The 15902-nt window shown below is 42.2% G+C and overlaps 1 protein-coding gene across 1 annotated transcript in view; it reads left to right on the top strand.

Annotated features, from left to right (window-relative positions):
- Nucleotides 1–227: 227 nt before the first annotated feature.
- Nucleotides 228–15902, top strand: part of DYNLT3 (dynein light chain Tctex-type 3) — a 28843-nt gene continuing 13168 nt past the window's right edge. The window contains exons 1-2 of the mRNA XM_073616349.1: nt 228–505; nt 5722–5763. Coding sequence (XP_073472450.1) covers nt 482–505; nt 5722–5763 — 66 coding nt within the window. The 5' untranslated portion in view covers nt 228–481. The remainder of the gene's footprint in view (nt 506–5721; nt 5764–15902) is intronic.

The following is a 15902-nucleotide window of genomic DNA, read 5'->3' on the forward strand; positions in this document are numbered from 1 at the left end:
ATGATTTTTTTTCCTTTTATTTGAATAATAGCTGTAAACTATGTGATAAAGATGCATGAAAAAATAATCCCTGAATACAATAACACACGTGGATTATATGACCAACATAAGCATTCCTGAAACCTTTTCTGACATGTGACAGTGTGCGGTATATGATTGGAATGATGCCTTCTGACCAGCAGGTGGCAGCAGCTCCCCCAAGTCTGTGTACTGTATGCCTCCTGTCATTTTCCTGTTCATATTGCTGTAGCCCTGTTCCTGATCATTGCTCCTCCTCTTCACAATGACAGCATTACTTTAATACAGGAAGCCAGGGTGGGACGGCAGAGAGGCAGAGAGCTCAGAAGAGATGAATGTGTAAATGTTTATACATGTTTATTTTTAGGTCTTCCTCTAAATCCTAGACATCAGATGAGAATACAGAGGCAGAGCTATAGATAGAAGAACAGGATCTACCTCTGGCTGCACCTGTCCCAACACCATGGAGGATCAGAACAAGGCAGAGGTAAGTGCACCCCTCTGCACACTACTATACAGCAAGCAGCCTGTGACATTGGAACAATGGGGACACTATGTTGGTGCAGCACAGATGCAGCTTGCCATGCTGGCGGGGACGTCTTAGAATCACAGCAGACGTTGGATTTGGTTTGCTTAGGAAATCAAGGAGCACAGATGTGAATGTTCAGATTGGGAGCCATTGTTACTGTAGAGGGACAGACTTTTCTTTTATTTGTGTTAAAACAGTTTTATTTCCTGATTTTAATTTGGATATTTTTTATGCTGATGTTAAATTTGTTTTGATCCTAAAGCTTAAAGTGGAAGTCCATGCAAAAACTAAAATCCCTGCATCTATAGCCAACAACATTCTAACACTAACCTCTCTATCCCTTATTAAAAAAAAAAAATGTTCATACCGTTTCTGCAGGCGATCCGACCCGATCTCCAGCGGTGGAAGTTCTGATCCCACACTGAGCTGTCAGCCGCGGCTTAGCTGTGTAGGTGGGTGCAGAGGACACGTCTGACAACGGAAGCCCCATAGTAATTCTATAGGTGACGTCACTTCCCATTCATTTCACAGCTGTTGTTGGACGTGTACTCAGCAGAGCTTCCGCTGCTGGAGATCGGGTCGGATCACCTGTAGAAAAGGTATGTATACTGATTTTTTTCTTTTCAGGGCTAGATAGTTTAGTGTTAGAATGTTGGTGGCTATAGATGCAGGGATTTTAGTTTTTGCATGGACTTCCACTTTAAATCCTCCCCTGCAGCGGGGCTGCCCCTGCACTGTATACATAAAAGCCGAACTCTGGGCACAATAAAAAAAATTTACCCTCACTGCAAGGGTTAAATGTTAAGTCCAGGGAGATGCAGAAGGAGCTTTATTAATTATCTTTTCCTCTCTCCAGCGGGGTCCCTCCAGTTGGTCCCCCGCAGCGTCCTCTCTAACCTGTTCTCAACCGAGGTTGCATGCTTGCCCCTACCACATACAATACAGGGTTAATAGCCCTGGTATGGGGCGTGAGGACGCAGAGCGGAGCTTTGGGGAGAGGAGGACAGCACTGGAGCTGATCGGAGCACAGAACCTAGTAAATAATGCTCCCTCTTTCTGTCCCCCCTAGACTTACTAAGCATTTAACCCTTGCAGTGGGGGGGAGGGGTTTTCATTTTTTCTGTGCTTGGGCTTTAAGTGCCTGTTTATGTCTAGGGGACAGGAAAACCAATCTTTCTTACCCTATCCTCCGCTCCACTGGCTCCCCATTCCTCCTCTATGCTCCAGCTTGTGGGCTGTCCCTCACTATCCTCACATTCAATGCAAGGCTATGCATCCTGCATTGTACTTGATGATGTCAGAGCTCAGGGGAGAAAAGCCTCTGGGGACCCCGAGAGTGGAGGATCAGGTAAGTAAAGGTTTCCCTGGTTCCCCAGACCTAAATAAGCATTTATCCCTTGCAGTTCCATGGCAGCTCCACTGCAATGGGGAAGGGAGGGAGGGATTGGGGGGAGGGGGGGGGCAAGGGGTGCTGTTTTCCATAGAGTTCAGCATTAAAGTAGTATTAAAGCAGGTAAACAGGACAAATATAGAGGGTGAATCAGCCTAACGGCAACACAGACAGCGATAGAAGCTGACAGGGGTTCTAATCCCTCTCCACTCTATCCAAAACTAGAAAAAAAAAAAAAAGTTTTGCCTTTCGTGACAGTTTTTTTTTTTTTCACCTGCAGCAATGTCTGTACCGCAAAGTGAAAAAAAGGAAAAGACATATTATAATTTATGAGAACTCTAGCAGACTGAATCAGTGCACAGCTGCTGCAAATTCTGTCTACTCCAGTTTTGATAAATCCTCCCACATCTCTCCTGCATTAAGGCCCCTTTCACACTGGGGCGGGAGGAGCGTCGGCGGTAAAGTGCCGCTATTATTAGCGGCGCTTTACTGTTGTTTTAGCAGCGGTATTTGGCCGAGAAAGGGTTAAAAACGTCCGCAAAGCGCCTCTGCAGAGGCACTTTGCCGGCGGTATAGCCGCGGTGCCCCATTGATTTCAATGGGCAGGAGCAGTGAAGGAGCGGTGTATACTCCGCTCCTTCACCGCTCCGAAGATGCTGCTAGCAGGACTTTTTTTCCCGTCCTGCCAGCGCACTGCTCCAGTGTGAAAGCCCTCAGGGCTTTCACATTGGAGACAAAGCAGCGGCACTTTCAGGTCGATTTGCAGGCGCTATTTTTAGCGCAATTTGTCCTGTTTACCTGCTTGGTTTAATACTACTTTAATGCTGAACTCTAAGGAAAACTACCCCCTTGTCCCCAACCCCAAATCCCCCTGTAGGTTTTTATTGCTGTCCATACCCCTGGTAAGGAGTCTCATGCCCTCTATTTGCCCTGTTTACTATTTTCATGGAAAGTGAAAGTAAAAGAAAATCACAAATGTTGGGTTGTCCCCAGAAAAGTAAAAGAGGGGAAATCTTCCAATGGAGACACTAGTTCTGGTGACCTGGGGGTCCCCAAAGAATTCCCTTAATTTGCAGGGATTTCCTCTCACTTCCTGTTTGGCTATGGGACAGGAAGTAAAGGGAAATCTTTGCAATGGGACACAGATGGCAAAAAAAAAAAAAATCTCACAGGAGTTATAACTCTCCCTTACTTAAAAAAGTTTTGCCCACATAGATCTACTTTAAAGTTTCTTACCTGCCTGTCCACATTATACACTAAGCTGCACAGAGTATATACGTTATATACAATATATATATATATATATATATATATATATATACATATATATATATATATATATATATACATACATATATATATATATATATATATATATATATATATATATATATATATAACTACTATAAATTGGTGCAACAGGCTTATACTGAATAGACCTGTTTCTGCAAAATGCTTTTTAACCACTTAAGGACCAGCTTCGTTTTGGATTTTAGGTGTTTACATGTTTAAAACAGTTTTTTTTGCTAGAAAATTATTTAGAACCCCCAAACATTATATATATTTCTTTTTTTCTAACACCCTAGAGAATAAAATGGCGGTCGTTGCAATACTTTTTCTTGCACCCTATTTGCGCAGCGGTCTTATTAGTGCACTTTTGTTGGAAAAAAAAACACTTTTTTGAAAAAAAAAATAAGACAACAGTAAAGTTAGCCCATTTTTTTTTTTATATTGTGAAATATAATGTTACGCCAAGTAAATTGATACCCAACGATTCAAAATTGCGCCCGCTCGTGGAATGGCGTCAAACTTTTACCCTCAAAAATCTCCATAGGCGACGTTTAAAAAATTCTTCAGGTTGCATGTTTTGCGTTACAGAGGAGGTCTAGGGCTAGAATTATTGCTCTCGCTCTACCGGTTGTGGCGATACCTCACATGTGTGGTTTGACCACCGTTTTCATATGCGGGCGCTACTCGCGTATGCGTTCGCTTCTGCACGCGAGCTCGTCGAGACGGGGGGTTTTTAAAAAATTTTTTTTTCATTTTTATTATTTATTTTACATTATTTGATTTATTTTTACACGGTTTAAAAAAAAAATTGTGTCACTTTTATTCCTATTACAAGGAATGTAAACATCCCTTGTAATAGAAAAAAGCATGACAGGACCTCTTAAATATGAGATCTGGGGTCAAAAAGACCTCAGATCTCATATTTACACTAAAATGCAAAAAAAAAAGTAATTTAAAAAAATGACATTGAAAAAAATATGCCTTTAAGAGGCGTGGGCGGAAGGGACGTTTTGACGTCCCTTCCGCCCAGCAGTATCATGGAGACGAGTGGGCGCCATCTTAGCCTCACTCGTCTCCAGGCACAGAAGAAAGAAGGACGCGATCGCCTCCACTGCTACCGACGGCTCCGGTAAGCGGCAGAGGGCACCGGATCGCGGCGGGAGGAGGGGGGCCCTCTCCCGCCACCGATAAAAGTGATCTTGCGGCGAATCTGCCGCAGAGACCACTTTTATCAGAAAGCCGGCCGCCGCACAAAAACGGGGATACCGGGGTTATGGCAGCTAGCTGCTGCCATAACAACGATATCCACCGTTAAAGTTTGGACATACATCGGTGTGCGGTGGTCCGGAAGTGGTTAATCATTATTCTTTTAAATTTTGTTACTCTGCATCCTCCTGTGTTTGATGCATGTACAATTTTGGCATTTGCTGAGATGAATGAACTCCCGCTCGTGAGTGGAAGTGACTACATCTTGGCCCAGCCAATCAAATTGGCCAAAGATTGGAAACCTGGAAGAAGACTGGCCGAAGATGTCAGTGGCCGGTGAAGGAGTTCTGGGACACTGTATTGCTGGAGTGGAGGTGAGTATAGTTCAAATTTAATTTGACCTTGTATCCTGCAGTCCCTGTACAATGGGGCTGTAGTATGAAAGGAAGAAGCAGCACAAGGAGCCAATCGGTTATTGCTGACAAGAAGCATGTTGATTGAAAGAGAAAGCAGTCTGACAGGGAGATGAGCTCCTCACGGTGCTGCTTCACCTTTTACTGTCCAGTCACAGACTGAGGTGAGCCCAGCATGACCTGGACTCAGAGGATGTGGGCTAAATATTGCTGGCCATCAGACTGAGGACATCTAGTGGCAGAAGAAAGCATTGCAGGGAAAATTTCTGATTTATTTTATTTTTTAATTCCATTGTAATTCATGTTTTTCTTATTTTTTTTATTTTATTTTTTTTATTTTGCTTGCGTTCTGTTTTAAGCAAGGATTCAGGCTCCCAAACATTTGAGTTTACAAAATATATTCATGCCAGTTTTTTAATTAGGGATATAAATGTAATTCATTCTTCCATTTAATACTCATGGTCTTAAGTTGTACTGTATGTTCTGTAATAGGTTTGGAATGGGCAGACAAGGGAAGAACAGCATACTAATAAACAGGCTTAAAATGAAACATTGAAATCTTAGTGCTTCAGGGCTTCACTGTGACCATGATCATGTGCAACTATTACATAAATCTTCTAAGACAGGCATTATTTTTGTTTTTCCGTATATATATTTGGTGAGAAGTCATAAAACTAGACCATCTCTCCAGCTGATATATGATTGATACTATGGATTAGTGCAACAGGCTTAGACTGCATAAGCCTGTTTCTGTCCTGTTTCATGGCTGCAGAAATGCTTCCTAATCAGTATATTTTATATTTTTGTTACTTTGCATCTGCCAGTGTTTTGAAGCTTGTCTTGCTGTGGATAATAATATATGTTTTATATTACAGAACGCATTCAGTGCAGATGAAGCGAGCTCCATTGTAAAAGAGGTGGGTTAATCATCACCCTTATATTGATCATCACACAGCTATAGTACCTGCAGTATTTGTCCAGATTATCCTTCTACCATGAAAACTGGTTAGGTTTAGTATTCTGTCGTTTCAAATAGGGCTGCAACTAACGATTATTTTCATAATCGATTAGTTGGCTGATTATTGTTTCGATTAATCGATTAATCGGTTAATAACCTTAAAAAAAAAAAAAAAAAGTGGCATATAATTTAGTTAATATGTAAAGTTTAAAAAAAAGGCAATTTATTCTTAAATATCTCTATGCAGTGGTAAATATAAATAACCAACTATATGGTTAGGGAGCAAAATATCTAATCCACTCTGAGAATAACAGACAGAAGAGATATACTGTATATACTATTAGAGGAGATACACTGTATAAACTGTTAGAGAAGAGATATACTGTACATACTATTAAAGGGTGAATCTGATAAATATTATCAGACTCAGAGATCAAATGTCTTCCTCCAAAAAAAAAAAAAAAATTTCATTTAAAGAACGTTCGTTCGATTTTCTAATCGTTAGTGGGGTCAAGTCGACGTTCATTTTCAACCACAGTGACAGGAAAATTTGGAAATAGAAAACTTCTTGGTCAAAGGAATTTTCAGACAGTGTATGTGGTTTTCTTTCAGAAATTACATTCATTTTAAAAACAGAATGTTGAAAACAAGTAAAAATTTCAAAACAACATTCTTTCATTCAGCGAATGTACAAAGACTTTTCGCCTAAATATTCTCGTCTGAAAATTGATCGGTGTGGCCAGAATAAGGCTCGCTACACACCTAGGCAGTTTGCTTTCGATCTGTTTCTGCAGTGCTTTTTGCTGTGCGTTTTGATTTTTGCGCACGTGATTTTGCGGCGATTTACATTTTTGCATTTTTTTTGGCCAATTGGGTTAAAAAAAAACTAAAATTAGCCCTTTATAGTACAAAAAAAAAAAAAAAAAAAAAAAAGCTGATAATCACTACTGTAAGGGGTTCATTTTTTTATTGTAGAACTGTGAAAGTAACATCTACAGTAGCGATTATTTGCTCTTTTTGTACTATAAAGGGCTCGTTTTAGTTTTTTTAACCCCATTATGTTACTGGCCGATTAATCGATTATGAAAATGGTAATCGATTAATTTCATAATCGATTAGTTGTCGATTAATCGATTAGTTGTTTCAGCCCTAGTTTCAAATACCAGCTAACCAGAATTCAACTTCTCTTTGTCTACAGATTTCATTCAACGGTGATCTGGTTAACTGTCATGGATAAGGCAGCCCGTAGATGAGTCATTTTTTTTGGGTTCAACCAGCGGGTTGATAAAAAAAAAAAAAAAAAAAAAACCTCAATTCCGTCATTACCACACTCGATGTATCTGTATCAGAATACACTGATCAGCATTGCTGGCTATAGCCGTCGGCACTGATTGAGCAGGGCAAATCCGACAGGGTGGTTGTACAGAAGTCATTCTGGAAATCAACTCATGTACATCCTCCCTGCCTATACATGGATTGAAGCTTGGCCGGTTCCTGCTGAATTTTGATCCATATATGGCCAGCTTTACTGCACACTATTGCATTGCACTGTGCTGTTAAAAATGAGTCAATGTGGCGGTAACCTGGCCATACAGGGTTCATTTTTTTTCCATTTAACCAATGAGCTGAACAAAAAAAAAAAAAATATATATATATATATATATATATATATATATATATATATATATTCCTTCATCCACACAAATGAGGTGCATGTAAGAATCCTCCCCACATGCCAACTGGGACATTATATTCTAAAAGCAGCACTCACAGCTGTCAGAATACACCGAATATTGACTGCAGATGAATGGCTGCAGCCACAGATAGATACAAATTTCCCAACATGTCCCTTCAACTGAAGTCATACAAACGATCAAATTATGATGAGCGGGGATTGTCACACGCTGATCGCAATTCATCTGGTCCATACTGAACCGACCTAATTTTGATCAATGTATGGTTTGCTTTAGACCTTTATCAAGCAGGGTTCTGTGGGACTCTACAGTCTCTCCTGAAGTTACCAGAGGTTCCTTGAGTAAAGTGGATGCAAGGGGGGCAATTTTCCACTCACCACCAATGTAAGGGGGGCACTTCCACACTGACTGCCAGTGTTGGGAGACGCCACAATTCTTCTGTGAACCAGTACCAGAATTGTGGGTGCCTCTTGAGGCTCTGACAGGTCCTCTCCTCTCAACTACTGGGAGTGTAGGCAAGGACGGAGCTCGTCCCAACTCCAAGTATACATACAAGGGAAATAAAAAGTTCTCCATGACTAAGTCCCGGGGGCAGGGCGAAACGCGTTGGAGGGGGATGTGGCCTGGTTGGAGCCTGGGCTGAGGCTGTTTCACACTCTATACACAGGGTCTTGTATTGATGTGCGGCTTATAGGACAACGATTCTTCTTACTGTTTTTAAGTCACATAATTTCAATAATTACTGAAAATAATTTCGTCATATAGAGAAGGAGGATGTAAAATATATTATCTGCCCTGGGTGTCAAATACTCCAGATATGCCACATTATTTTATTCTTTTACTTAAAACTTTTTCGCTCTTACAACTTATTGGTCATACTACCGTGAGCTGTAGGTATAATAATTTTAGCAGGGGTTCCTGAAGACCTGAAAAATGTTTCAAGGGTTCCCCCAGGGTGTAAAGGTTAGGAAATGCTGCTTTGGACCATAGATGGACTATGTATAGCTATTCATTTGCAGTAGAACTACAAGTCTCAGCACACCTTGAAATATTCAGGCTGTTTAGGAAGTGGGATGGTGGGTGTATTGCCACTGTAATGTTGTCTTGGCATACTGGTGGACATACACAGCTCCCTGTGATCACACATCACTATCTGATCACTTATCATACCGTATGATAAGACAACTTGCAACTGAAATTGTCATTATTTTAACTTTATTCTCTAAAACATAGATAAGGGCTTCACCATACCAGTACACTCTGGTGTCTCTTTGTGCTAGAATAAAAAGCTAAAGCAACATAGGGGTTAAAAATAAAATAAAATAGGAGAAACTTAAATGAGCCCCATAGAAGTGCTGAGCTAAGGGAATTGCAGTAAACCTTGGTCTAGCCTTTCAACCTGGAAGTGCAATTAGTTGTAAAGCTGGTCTAATTCTGTTTGTGATTTCCTGTGCGTTTAGACATACATTAGCGTGAATTATTGATTAGGCCATCCTTTAGGGAGTCAGGTAGGTGAGCAGACTCATAAATGAATTTAAAGATTTATGCTTTTATTTTAAGAGGTCATGTAAGGGACTTGTCTGTCCATCACAGTTAAAGGGGAAGTGTGGGAGTGGTAAAAAAAAACACTATACATACTTATCTCCCTGCTGCAGCATTGGTGTGATGTACTAGCTGTCCCTCGCTAGCTGTAAGCCTGAGAACTCAGCGATCATGTGACCGCTGATCACTCAGTTCTCAGGTCCACTCTAAAAATAACAAACATGTTATACTTGCCTGCTCTGTGCAGTGGTTTTGCACAGAGCAGCACACATCCTCCTCTTCGCAGGTCCCTCGCTGATGCTCTGGGCCCCTCCCCCTCGCCTAGTGCCCCCATAGCAAGCCACTTTCTGTGGGAGCACTTGTGCGTGCTCGCTCCCGAGCCAGCTCTCTGCATCCATAAGACAGAGAGAGCGCAGCTCAGCCCCGCCCCAAGCTCCCGCCTCTCTAGCTGTGATTGACAGCAGTGGGAGCAAATGGCTCCTGCTGCTGCATCTCAGACAATTAGGAGACAGAGCCTCGGGTCTTGTGCGCATTGCTGGATTGTGATTGAGCTTAGGTAAGTATTGGGGGGTGGAGCTGCACACTGAAGGTTTTTTACCTTCATGCATAGAATGCATGAAGATAAAAAAAAACCTTTAGCCTTTACAACCACTGTAAGGTAAGTTGAGTATCAGACTTTAGTACAGTTACAAATTTTCATGGAGCCCATTAAAAGTACACATTACAATTTCACGTTTCCTGGTAGTGCTCTTTAAAGAGACCTTGCCACCAGTTTAACATATTTCTCAGAAAAGTCAAGTATTTGAAATGCGGACTTGTTGTGTTTTTCCTCTCCATACATTATTTTTTTTATATTCAATTGCAATGTGCCTTTGAGTTTGCTAGAGCATTTCAATAGTCAGTTCCCTAGCAGAGACCCCTCTCTCCCTGCATGTCATAGCCATCCCCTCTTCTGGGTGTGTCTAGTTACTGTCTGTGCTGGCACAGCTCCACTACCTGTGCTCTTACTACCTTGCATAACCATTTATGTAGCTGCCGGGCTTGGGTGACACTTGAGTGACAGATCTGAGTCTGCTGGGATTGCTGACATCACATCCAAGATGGCAGTGTCCAGCAGCAATCTTAAGGCTCTTGGTTGTCTACACAAGGGAGGCTTTTACAGGTATATAACATGCTTAAAATATATTAAATGCACATATAATCTTATGGGAAGATTTTTATTGAAATAAATAGTCTGGCGATTGGTACTCTTTAATATGAGTTGTAAATTACAGAAATATGTCTAGTATCCTTAGTTTATACGGTTGGCCTTCTAGTGTTGAGTATGTATACTTTGCAGTTTGCAAATCCAATTCCCTGTATTTCAGAACACCCTGTACTGTTTGCATGACAAAAAAGCTTTTCTTTTGTTCAGGAAACATACGCTAAGCATAAATCGCTTTCATGTCCTAAGCTTCTGGACATCAATTGTTTCCTGGATCCCTCGTCATTATGTCTGTGACAGCGGCCTTATAATTATAGAGGTGCAGTTCTCCTGGCAAAATCATTAACATCAAACAAGCATCAATACTACTAGCTGGAATTCTAACTGGCTCTTTATTTACCATCTATGTATTTCATTTGCAGTCTTAAAGAGGATCTTTGCCCTAGGGAGAAAAAAATTAAAGCCATGAGCTAAAAATTAGGGGTTGACCGTAATAGTTCTTTCAGGGCCGATGTCGATTTTTTGGCTGCCTCTTAGGCCGATAGCCGATATCAGGTGCCGATATTCTGTACATCACCGTCACCTGCCACCGGATGCAGCATGTCACTTGCCACTGTCACCCATATGCAGCATGTCACTGTCACCTGTCACCCATATACAGCTTGTCACCGTCACCTGCCACCCATATGCAGCTTGTCACCGTCACCTGCCACCCATATGCAGCTTGTCACCATCACCTGCTACCCATATGCAGCTTGTCACCATCACCTGCTACCCATATACAGCTTGTCACCATCACCTGCTACCCATATGCAGCTTGTCACCATCACCTGCTACCCATATACAGCTTGTCACCATCATCTGCTACCCATATGCAGCTTGTCACCATTACCTGCCACCCATATGCAGCTTGTCATCGTCACCTGCCACCCATATGCAGCTTGTCACTGATACCCATATGCAGCTTGTCACCATCACCTGCCACCCATATGCAGCTTGTCACTGATACCCATATGCAGCTTGTCACCATCACCTGCCACCCGTATGCGGCTTGTCATCGTCACCTGCCACGCATATGCAGCTTGTCACTGATACCCATATGCAGCTTGTCACCATCGCCTGCCACCCGTAGGCAGCTTGTCCCTGTCACCCATATGCAGCTTGTCACCATCACCTGCCACCCATATGCAGCTTGTCACTGTCACCTGCCACCCATATGCAGCTTCTCACCGTCACCTGCCACCCATATGCAGCTTGTCACCGTCACCTGCCACCCATATGCAGCTTGTCACCATCACCTGCCACCCATATGCAGCTTGTCACCATCACCTGCTACCCATATGCAGCTTGTCACCATCACCTGCTACCCATATGCAGCTTGTCACCATCACCTGCTACCCATATGCAGCTTGTCACCATTACCTGCCACCCATATGCAGCTTGTCATCGTCACCTGCCACCCATATGCAGCTTGTCATTGATACCCATATGCAGCTTGTCACTATCACCTGCCACCCATATGCAGCTTGTCACTGATACCCATATGCAGCTTGTCACCATCACCTGCCACCCGTATGCGGCTTGTCATCGTCACCTGCCACGCATATGCAGCTTGTCACTGATACCCATATGCAGCTTGTCACCATCGCCTGCCACCCGTAGGCAGCTTGTCCCTGTCACCCATATACAGCTTGTCACCATCACCTGCCACCCATATGCAGCTTGTCACGGTAACCTGCCAACCAAATGCAGCTTGTCACTACATACACTACTTCAGGCAGCCTCTCCCCAGCAGTGTCCGAGCGGGAAAAACTTCCACATGCGGGCGGGCAGTGAGAGATCTCTCTGCTCGCCTGCAGCTCTGTCATGAGCAGCCTTCATGGCCCTACTGTAGGGGTGAGGCGGGCAGTGGAAGATTATGTCATATGTCTGTTGCCCGCCACACCACTGACAGAGATTGGCAGAGACTGCAGCGAGCGTCGTGCAAGAACAGGGGGAGGAGATGTGACCAATATTGGTAATATCGGTACGTTTCTGACAGTACGCTTCCTTGCGGCCTCACATTGCGAATGGTTCCAGAGCCTTCTGGGATCCGTGACATGTCCCAAAAGGCTGCGGGCTAAGAGAGGGGGCTGAACTTCTGCTTGGCAATTCATGTGGGAGTGGGCACCTCTCAAAACTAGGTACCCGCTCCCTGAAAAAAAAAATTTTTCCAAATGTGATAAAGGAGGTGGGGTGGAGGACATAAAGCAGAAATCCGCCCCTGGCTGCTGTTAAATTGCCATGTAAATATAGCGCTAATAAGACAAGTGAACAATGATTTATGATTGGTCTTCGCACCACCTTTTTTAATGGTAAAAACTATTTTTAAAGATTGGTTGTCACAGTCTTGTTAAATGATTAGTCCACTCAAAAGAATAATTTTAGGTATAGTTCGAGCCTGGTGGTCTGACAGCCCATGACTTCTTGTATGGTGTATATACTCCAACAGTAGAGCCTAGTTTACATTTGTGGTTGGGGGCGGTAAAAAAAACTTGCAAATTCAGTAGTTTGCCGAACGGGCGAAAAGACGATGTTCGGGCCAAACTTTTGCTTGGCTTGAGCTGTTTTCCCAGTTCTACTGATGTATGAACATCAGATACATACAGTATTTCACAGAAGTGAGTACACCCCTCACATTTTTGTAAAAAAATTTTTATATCTTTTCATGTGACAACACTGGAGAAATTACACTTTGCTACAATATAAAGTAGTGAGTGTACAGCTTGTATAACAGTGTAAATTTGCTGTCCCTTCAAAATAACTCAACACACAGCCATTAATGTCTAAAGCGCTGGCAACAAAAGCGAGTACACCCCTAAGTGAAAATGTCCAAATTGGGCCCAAAGTGTCAAAGATGTGCCTTCCTGGTGGTTGGTTCACCCGGGATGGACACAATTGGATGATTGTATATAAAGGGCGTGCTAGTGTCAATAAGCCACGCCTCTGATGCAATCCAGTTAGATGACAGGCTGGCTGACACTAGCATGTTGAGAGCTGCGGCCGATCGATTTTTATGATGCATCTGTTTCTGTACTGAAATGTAAGTTACTACAATAAATCTTTTATATTTAATGCTACGGGCTTCACTATAGGCTGCATTTTTTTTCACTGGGCACTGCTGACCGTTTATGTGGATTTACATCATGTGTAAGAGTCCTAAGAAGCTGTGACAGTGTGGAAGGGTCTGATGAGTGATCGCAACCTGGGTTTGAAGTTTACTCTGAAGCTGAGGAACAGAGCTGCAATTGTGGTTTATCCACTACATGCTTGCTTGTTATAGCTATCTGGTATCTGGTAAGCAGATTGAACTTCCACGTGGTGCGGTGTGCCCTTAATAGACAATGAAGTTGGTGACAGGTTTATCTACTCTTCTCCCTTGGATATTTAATTTCAGCGCTTCATGTGGACTTTTATACAGTAAAATAAAATGCCTGAATGCTTAAAAAGTGGCATTTTTGCCGCGTACACACGACCGGACTTTTCGGCATCAAAGGTTCGACGGAACGAATCTGTCGGACAATTTGATCGTGTGTGGGCTTCATCGGACCTTTTCTATCGAAAAATCTGACGGACCTTAGAGATAGAACAAGTTTCAAATCTTTCCGACGGACTCAATTCCTATCGAACAATCCGTTCGTCAGTATGCTAGTCCGATGGACCAAAAACGACGCAAGGGCAGTTATTGGCCACTGGCTATTGAACTTCCTTTTCTAGTCCCGTCGTATGTCATCACGTTAGAAACGATCGGACTTTGGTGTGATCGTGTGCAGGCAAGTCTGTTTCGTCAGAACTCCGTTGAAAAGTCCTTCTGTGATCAGTCCGACGAGAAGTCCGCTCGTGTGTACGCGGCATTAGAGAGATTTCTCTTCCCTTCCTAACCAAGTGAGCAAATTCCTACTTAGTGAGAGAAATTTTCCATGTAGACACCAGATCAGATGTCCATATTTGCATATTTATTCTCTAATTTTTTTTTTTTGGTTGAACTAGATGGACTTGTCTTTTTTCAACCTGACTAACTGTGTAACTATGTAACATTTCTGTTCTGGGGAGTTTATATTTCCCATTACTTGTCTACTTTCTGTTGTCACCGGTACAAACAGAGAGTGATTCTACCTAGCAGGGGCACAACAATAAAAATCTGACAGGGGTTCTAATCCTTCCAAAATGAAAAAGTTTGATCTGTGAGACCCCTGAGCGAGATTATAATAGTTACTTCTTTCATATGCAGTGTCAGGGTACTATCAATATCTGCATTGTGAGATGCCGGAGGGGCATGGTACCACCGTAACTTCCTCTAAATTTGGCGTACTTATGTGCTCTGGGTGTGGTAGAGCCTTATTTAAAAAAATAACAGTAGTTTGTGCCAGCGCATGGGGGTGTGTGATGCCTCTTGAATGCTTAGATCACTAACTTAATCCTAGTGAAATGTTTGTTTTTACCCCACTGGTGCACTACATGTATAATGAAGAAATGTTATGTAGTTTAATTCATATATCTTAAACAATATTTCCGTGTAATGTATACTTTTTTATACTGAGCGAATCTGAAGTCATAGTATGTGAAGTCAATATAATAAAGACTTTGTATCTGTGAAATAAACATAGCACAATGCACAGCTGGGTCAAACAATAGTGCTATTCATTTACTAGGACTTAGAAGCCATTAAAATAAGGCTGAATACTAGATTTCCATAATTAATACTTTAGAAATCCTTTTTCTGCAGAGCTGTATTAGCTATGTTTTTTTTCCTTTGTGATAAATAGGCAGGCAACATTTATTTAAAAAAAATATATTTTCAAGCATTGGGAGGCAACACATACCGGTAAGTATGTGAAATACAGTCTGCTCCTTTTTAGCTTTATCAAAAAAAAATACCAATTGACTTCAAGTGTATCTAGGGACACAATTGTTCTTCAGTCTGTCCCTAGCATTAATACAGCAGATTTAGTTTTTTTCAGTCCTCCCTGTAACATATAGTATCTCACAAAAGTGAGTACACCCCTCACATTTTTGTAAATATTTTATTATATCTTTTCATGTGACAACACTGAAGAAATGACACTTTGCTACAATGTAAAGTAGTGAGTGTACAGCTGGTATAACAGTGTAACATTTCTGTTCCCTCAAAATAACTCAACACACAGCCATTAATGTCTAAACCGCTGGCAACAAAAGTGAGTACACCCCTAAGTGAAAATGTCCAAATTTGGCCAAAAGTGTCAATATTTTGTGTGGCCACCATTATTTTCCAGCACTGCCTTAACCCTCTTGGGCATGGAGTTCATCAGAGCTTTACAGGTTGCCACTGGAGTCCTCTTCCCCTCCTCCATGACGACATCATGGAGCTGGTGGATGTTAGAGACCTTGCACTCCTCCACCTTCCATTTGAGGATGCCCCACAGATGCTCAATAGGGTTTAGGTCTGGAGAAATGCTTGGCCAGTCCATCACCTTTACCCTCAGCTTCTTTAGCAAGGCAGTGGTTGTCTATGGGTGTGCTGATCAGCACACTTTCAGGTCATTGAAACTAAAAGTCTGTCTTCTCCATTGGCAAAAGGGTTGTTTTTTTCATTTAAAGATCCCTGTGAAAAAATTACATGGCTATGTGGGCAGAGCC

This window comes from Aquarana catesbeiana, linkage group LG02, assembly GCF_042186555.1.
Source record: "Aquarana catesbeiana isolate 2022-GZ linkage group LG02, ASM4218655v1, whole genome shotgun sequence".
Taxonomy (NCBI): Eukaryota; Metazoa; Chordata; class Amphibia; order Anura; family Ranidae; genus Aquarana; species Aquarana catesbeiana.